Source organism: Vicia villosa, linkage group LG2 (assembly GCF_029867415.1).
Source record: "Vicia villosa cultivar HV-30 ecotype Madison, WI linkage group LG2, Vvil1.0, whole genome shotgun sequence".
In the NCBI taxonomy this organism is placed as follows: Eukaryota; Viridiplantae; Streptophyta; class Magnoliopsida; order Fabales; family Fabaceae; genus Vicia; species Vicia villosa.
This window is the reverse complement of record NC_081181.1, coordinates 228,772,788-228,780,894: the sequence shown is the minus strand read 5'-3', so window position 1 is coordinate 228,780,894 and position 8,107 is coordinate 228,772,788. Positions and strand designations below refer to the sequence as shown.

Below are 8,107 nucleotides of genomic sequence, written 5' to 3'. Positions count from 1 at the left end.
GCCCGCATTGTCCCACTGATTGCTCTTCTCTTATATCTATCTCTGATTTTCTACTCTTGTTCACTCCGATTCCAAGATGGTTGATGGCGGATTGACATATCCGGATATGTCCCAATGAATAAATCTTGTACCAGATATACGTCAATATATATATATATATATATATATATATATATATATAAAATAATAACAACCAAGTAGATTTTAATTAATCATATATCTTAACTAGTACTTTCTATATTAATTGATGCTATTGTTAACCAGAATCTCACTTCAAAATATGTCCTATGCTTTAATACATATATCATTTATGTTTGTATCTGTCTAGTACTTGAAACTTAAAAATTAAAAGCACTTATTCGATGATGGGCAATTTCTATCATTTTCTGTTTTGGTTCTATTTAAATGATCCACTAAAATTTTGTATTGTAGCTTAGTCTATTAAAGTGAATTATTGCTGCAAAGAATAAAGAAAGCACCTCAAACATTGATCTCAAATACTATTATTTTATGTTGCCCTACATTCACCTCTAACCCTAGCTATACCCTCAAAACAATCCCAAGGTGTAACCCCAAATTAAGGAATTAATTAGCACTAGTGATTAATAGCCTCAAAACACTGGCCACCACCTTTTTTTTTTCTGTTCTACTTTATAATAAAGTTAAAGCAAGAATAAAAAAGGAAAAAAATTGAATAAATTGATAGGAAAGAAAAAAGTATGCAAAGTTTGTTAACCTCATCTCTATAAAATACTTTGAGACCCCAAGACTTTACGTTTCTTCAAACACACATAGCTAGTAAGAAAGCAAAACACAACTCTTCAAAACTTTATCCAAAGTCTTGTTTGGTTGTACATACAAGGAAATATATCATCACAAAGGTGAAAGTAGAAAAGTAGAACAAAAAAGTTGCTTAAAATTTTTTCATTTTTCTTAAGAGAGGTTAATTGTGTTTTTTTATTGAAGTTGAAAACATGAAACTAAGTTTTCTACACATATATCATGAATATGAGAGTGTTGGTCAAGTGTAGCAAATGATGGCTGGAAACCCTAACTGGTGGAACATGCATCCACAATCTTTGAATATTCCTCAATATATGCTTGGATCTTCTTCAATCCCTTTTAATTCCTTGACAGAAAATGCTGAAGTTCCTCCTCAATCATGGAGTCAACTACTTTTGTTAGTTCAACCAAACTCTCTCCCTCTCAACCTTCTTAATTTGTATCTGGTTTTAAATTGCGGTTGCAGTTAACCTAATTGCACTCTGTTGCAGTTGCAGATTGCAATTTAAAACCACGGCTTATACTTATACCGTTAGACACTTATTTATTTATTTCTTAATCATAACTCTATGGAGTGTGGATTTTTTGCAGTACTGGACTACCTGGAGAAGAAGAGAGGCTAGGTTTCGACCATTTTCAACCTAAAAACACAGAAAACTGGGATGTACAAATTCTGAATCCATCTTCAAGAGTTCCTATTATGGATGTAATAAAGCATGAAGTTTCTCAGAGTGAGAATTTCTATAACCAAGGGCATCGTCATGAGGAGTTTCATACTTCTGGACTTGGTTCATCTTGGTCACACATGGTGCCAGTTTCTTCTCCAACTTCTCATGTCACTACTAGCTTAAGTAATGATAACATATTGGATTTCACTTATAACAAGCTAGATCATAGCAAAAATCAACTACCAGATCAAATATCTGAGGTAAAATTGATATAGGTTCTTGTTAATCATTATTTTTCACAACTTCAATTAACACTAATACTATAATTTATTAATATAAGCTCTGTAATACCGACATCTCTGGAAAAAACGTGTCCGTGATTGTGTCTGTGTCATGTCCAGTGTCTGTGTCTCTGTGCTTAAGTTATGTATATATGATAATCAAATTAATTTTCTATATTTCATGCTTATGTTCTAGAGTAATAGTTCAACGGTTGGAGTTAATAAGAAGGCTAGGGTTCAGCCATCTTCAAGCCAACCACCTCTAAAGGTTAATTACTTACAAATTATAGTTAAATTAGCAAAAAAATATCTTAAACTTATAGTTAATTATAGCTTCAAAAGTATATACTAATTAGTTATGAATCTGAAATCTGAATCAGGTGAGGAAGGAGAAGCTAGGTGATAGAATAACAGCACTTCACCAACTAGTTTCTCCATTTGGAAAGGTAACAAACTAAAACTAATCACTCTATTATTGCTATTATTATCATATCTAAACCATTATTAATTATTTGTGTTAATTTGGTTTTAACAAAAGTCTAATAAAAACATGAAATAGTTGTTTTCAATTCAAAGTAACAACTTTCATGATGCAATTTTCTGTGCAACCCTTTTGTCATTGATTAGAATTTTGCACTTTTAACATTAAAAGAAGAAAGAAAGATGAGTGTATGGTGTTGTTCACTTTTGCAGACTGACACAGCTTCTGTATTATTAGAAGCCATTGGATACATCAGATTTCTGCAGAGTCAAATTGAGGTGATGTTTCTATATTGTTTTTATAGTATTTTTTTTTTTTTTATTAATTATACTCTCTGCTACAAACCAAGCTATTCAGAATATGCAGTTAAAGTTTCTTCAATTTTTATGTTAATTCTTTTCTTTAGGTTATGGGAGTTATCAAATTTTATTCTTCTGTTTTGTTGCAGGCACTAAGCTCTCCTTACTTGGATACTGCAGCTTCAAAAAACATGATGAGGAATCAACATTCTGTATGTACACATTTCCCAATGTCTCTGAATTGTTTTAGTGGACAAAAATGTATTATTGAGGTCATAGGACTTTCGCGATTTCGGTGATACAGATAATTGAGGTCGTCTTGATGTGAATTTACCATAATTTGTTCTTTAACGTAAAAACGATAATAATAATACCAATATCTCCATCTGTCAATATCTATTTGTCGCGACCGTGAAGTGACTGTTTTCATGGTTAGAGATTGTTTTTAAAACCATCCTATTTTAATCGAAACCATCGTACAAATCAGACTACAGCACCAAGTTTAATTTTTTTCGGTTATACCATAATTAAATAATTAAATAAAGTTTCTATTTATTTTATTATGGCAGATTAATATTCAAAAACTTAAGACGACTTTGAATATTTGTTTTTTTTTTCTAGTTTTTTTTTTAATTTGTTTATAAAAAAACTATTAACAGGTGCATGTTGAAAGAAATGCTGTGTTTCCTGAGGACCCTGGTCAGGTATGCTTTATTGGATCCATAAATTAAGGGAAATTAATTAACCTTTCTTTGCAATTAATTAATTAATCTTCAAGTAACAAGAAACGATTGAAACAAGGTTAATCAGCTTTTTATATAAAAAAATATTTAAAGCTGGTGAAAAGCATGATGAAGATGAATTGTTCAATTGAAGTCAAAGAATGGCTCAAATTTCATAGAGAATTTAAGTTGGTAGTTAATTAATATATGCTTTCCTTTTATTCTGATTTTATAGCTGTTGGATGACACTGGCCTAAAAAGAAAGGGTGCTCCAATTCCAAACCAGGTATTCTTTTCTTTCTTTTTCTTCAAAAGTTGTCCCATAGCCATCATCATCATTTTAGTATTCTTCTTCATTTGACTCCTTGTTTAATATATATATATATATATATATATATATATATATATATATATATATATATATATATATATATATATATATATATATATATATATATATATATATATATATATATATATATATATATATAAAAGATTCTATAATCACTATATATACATTATCATTATCACCATTAGTATCATCAAGTTCAAAAATGAGCATAGAAAATGTCACACTTTGCATATATAATAATACTATCAATTGTGATAATAAGTTTGACAGAATCACAATATATCATTTTGGTTTTGGTCTAACTTAATAATATTGACTTTTGCCAGTTCAGTTAGGATTTGCGTCGTTTTCATTCGAATAAACATGTACTTATATTTGTAGTGTTGACCTTAAATAATTGTAAAATGACTATATTAATGTTGTTTTATAAATAATAATTTATATAATTATCAACTAATTATTATTTTTTGATACTTAGAATGTAGAAGGTAATAAGGCAAGGGACTTGAGGAGTAGAGGGTTGTGTTTGGTTCCAATTTCATGCACACAACATGTTGGAAGTGAAAATGGAGCTGATTATTGGGCACCAGCATTTGGAAGTGGATTTTAATTAACATGCATGATGGAGAAAAATTGTGGATGATAATATAATATAACATCATGAGCAGTCATTCTGTGGTAATTATGAAAAAGATTGATTGCTCACGATGCTATATAATAACTGGAATATTTAAATCCTCTAATCTAATTAACTATTAGATGATCATCTATTATGTTTGGTTCAAAACTTCAATGGATATGTAAGTTTGGTTCTTCTAAATATGCATGTTGAAATTATTCCTTGTTTTATTTAAATGTATTATTAGTATTTGGTGACTTTGTTTTTGATTTTTGGTTTTTTTAAAAGAAAATAATATTTTTATTTATCTATTTAATTTTTCATCTTTTTTTAATTAAATTTAAAATTTAAGCTTACACTAATTAATTTTTTAATGCATTTCATATTATAGGAATTTAAGGTTTTAGGACATAATTTAATAAATACAAATAATATAATTGGTTTCATAAAAATTATTGTATGTTTTGTAAAATACACGGTCGTTGAAAACTCAATTAATTAATTGCATAGGAGACATTAAAGATTAAGGGTATAATAAGAGAAAGATCATGCTAACCGTTGTCTCCGAGTTACTGGTTAAAAATCTCAGAGGTGTTGATTAAAAATTTTGAATAAAAAAATATTATATGTTCAATGCATTGAATATATATTATTCTTTAAAAAAAAATTGAGGCCATATAAAAATAATTTATATTTATTGATATTGATATTGATATTGTAAAATCATGTGTAAAATGAGAAACCTAATTTGCAAAAATGACTCATAACATGAGATAAATGATCTCTTTTTTAAAAAATTGATTTTGTCATTAAAATAAATAGTGGCGCAGCTTATTATCTATTTGCGTAATCTTGATTATATTAATGAAAAAATCAATTATTAGTATTATATTTTCTTAATATGCCGAAAATCTATATTAAAGATATGATCGATATAGAGTGACTCGTTTAAAGTAAAAGGTGTTTATCGATTCAACCGAATTTATTTGTGCTTATACTCAGAACACGGTAGATCATTTGTTTTTTTTATTATAACTATTTTGTTTAGAGTTGGGTTGACTTTTTCACGGTCATATCATGGTAAGTTGTATGATTGATTAAGGGAACATTTGAAGAAATATTGATACAACTCCATATGGTTTTGCAAATTTAAAAGTGATCACTTAAGAAGACAAAATTGTGTTCATATAGTGTCCATCCAACACCAATGTACTCTTTTCTTAAGAGCAAACTTTGCTAATTTGCACGTGAAAATAAATCTATCTTGCATTCATATAATAAATCGACAACTGTCAATTCTATTCATTTTCTTTAAGTAGTTTTCCAATTTGTTGGTTGTGAATATCTTTCCTCAATATTTCAAATTCGGGTTATACACAACACAAACAACATAAACACAAACATTCACACTCACTCACATTATTGTCCTTCTTGTTGTTTTGCATATAGAAGTTTGCTATGACAGTTATAGCTATCTACTATGGATTTATATTTGTTTGTTACTCATTTGTTTTTAACTGAAAATGACATAAAATTTTATATAATTATAAAAAGAAAAGCATATGAATTCTTGTCAGAAAGGGTTTATGTGCAGACATTCATGTGGATGGATGTGGCGTGGCTGACCCCAATGTTAAATATGGACCCCATTGGGTCTTCTTTTTAGGACCACTTTTTCAAATTTATAATATTACATTATTATTTAATTAATTAACTCATAAATTCTATGTCCTATTTTTAATTCGAATTTCCCTCCATTTTCAGATAAATGCTTTCATCATCATGACGATTCATATTGCATCATTCTAACCAAGATATGTATAACCACATGATTTTACTAGTATATTTCTTTGACAATTTTTTTGACATTTTATGTTGCCTTATAATTAATTTATTGCTTACTTTTGAATGTAGAGTAGAGCCAAATGGGTAGTGGCGGTGGTTAACTTTTATGATCCACCAACTATAAATTAATTTATATATTCAACTATCATTTACGGAATTAATAATTAATATTAAAATGAATGTGGCCAACACCTAATTCATTTCATTGGCCCAAACTTCTTTATTTATATTTTTTAAAAGTTGACTCCAATGCATGATTTAGTAGTGTATAATGTGTACTCTATCAATGTATATGTGAAAAAAATGTTATTAGACGAAATTCGATTATATATGCCTAATTATTTGATATTATGTAGTGTAGACTATTTGGTCGATGTGGAATAATAAGTTGTTCTCCGATATTCCAACAAACGTGAAGGAAGTGAAGGTGAAGAGTAAATTTTTGATTTGGAAGGTTCCCTTGGCCCAACGGTTTTAGAAGTTCTTCATAATCTCCCAAGTGCAAGATGGAAAAGTGGGAAAGATAGGTAAGTGGGTTGAGGGGAGGATTTTTTGGGATCTTAGATGGAGGACATCTTTTTTTTAGATATAAAGGAGGCTATGGTCGGTGATTTCTTCTCCGTTCTTCATTGTGTTCATCTTAATGTGGAGCGTGTGAGATGTGGGTTTGGAGGCATAATAAAGAGGACGCATTTTCAGTGGCCTTTGCTTATAATCTTCAGTTGCATCTTGTTTCTCTCCTAGTTATTCAGTGTGTGAGAGATGTTTCTACTCTTCCCCGCGCAGAGGGAAAGGAGTTCACCTCACAAAATAAATGTTCCTTACTATGTAAGTGGCTCCGGGGGCATTTTTTTTAGCCTTCAATCTTTGATCTTTTTACTAGTGTAGGGGTAGTCTCCTCAACCTTAGGATGCCTCATTCGCCTTGCTCGAACCGATACTTCCTACGCCATCTTGCCCACGAGGTCCAGGTTTGTCTGATTCACAGGAAGAGTCGTCCTTCACATATTTTTTCAGGTGTCCCTCCTACACCAGCCTCTCGATTTCCTTTTTGAGTTTGTAACAATCCTCAGTGTGGTGTCCTTTGACTATATGGACTTCGCACCATCTACCCGGTTCTAGGCTTATCACATCCGCCTTAAGATCTAGAGAAGTGGTAATATTGTGCGTTTGAATAACCTTGCGTCAGACCTGTTCACGGTGGGTGTTAAGAGGCGTGAAGCCCTCCCTCGTCTTGCCTATTATTTTAAACGCAATCTTGTCTTTAATGGGAGAGGTATAGTTAATCTTCCTCTAGGGGTGTCAATCTTTGATGGTGGAAAAACGTTTCTTGACGTCTCACACCTTCTTCTAAGTGTTTCTCTCTTCTCCTTTATATTGCATTCTACTCCTGTGACCAATTTCGCTGACAAAAGTGTTGGTTTTTGGTGAGATACTTGTTGAAGTGTCTCGCCTTGAGTCCATTTTGGAATGCTCCCACTATCATTTCTTGGTTTGAGGGAACGACCCTAATGGTGGCCTCGTTAAACCGAGTGAGATAGTCCCTTAGCAACATTGATGGATTCTGTTGTATGTTAAACGGGGTAGTGGCAGACATCTTCCTGTGACGGCTAGCGACGAACTTGTGAGCAAGCTTCTTTACCAACTTTTGATAGTTGGTGATGGATGCATGGGGTAAAGTCATATATTATTGCAGGGCGGCCTCCTTGTAGGTGGCAAACAATAATTTGCACTTCAGGAAGTCTGGTGCCCCAATGATGGCAATTTGTGTGTTGATCGAGGCGATATGCTCTTAAGGATCATTGTGCCCATATAACTTGGCCAGAGAGGGAGGTTTAAACCCTACGAAGGAAGAGGCTCCCCATATCCCGGTTGAGAGTGGCTGGAGATCCAACTCCTCCATCTCTTCTAGAGGATTGGATTCTTGTTAGCATTATCTCATGTTAGGGACAATGTACTCCAATATCTGATTTTGACAACGCAATTCATCCATGAGAGCATGCATATTCGTCAAGGTGTTGGCTTCACTGCTACCACTTGTATTCTATGGCGTAAGGG

The 8,107-nt window shown here is 31.6% G+C and overlaps 1 protein-coding gene across 1 annotated transcript; it reads left to right on the top strand.

The window, feature by feature from the left end:
• Positions 1 to 782: 782 nt before the first annotated feature.
• LOC131648412 (transcription factor bHLH68-like) lies at positions 783 to 4,465 on the top strand. The gene is made up of 9 exons (XM_058918171.1): positions 783 to 1,180; positions 1,375 to 1,711; positions 1,929 to 2,000; positions 2,113 to 2,178; positions 2,426 to 2,491; positions 2,662 to 2,724; positions 3,172 to 3,216; positions 3,470 to 3,520; positions 4,065 to 4,465. Exons 1-9 carry the CDS (start codon positions 1,035 to 1,037, stop codon positions 4,194 to 4,196), a joined length of 978 nt encoding a protein of 325 aa, XP_058774154.1. The 5' UTR covers positions 783 to 1,034; the 3' UTR covers positions 4,197 to 4,465.
• Positions 4,466 to 8,107: the final 3,642 nt, after the last annotated feature.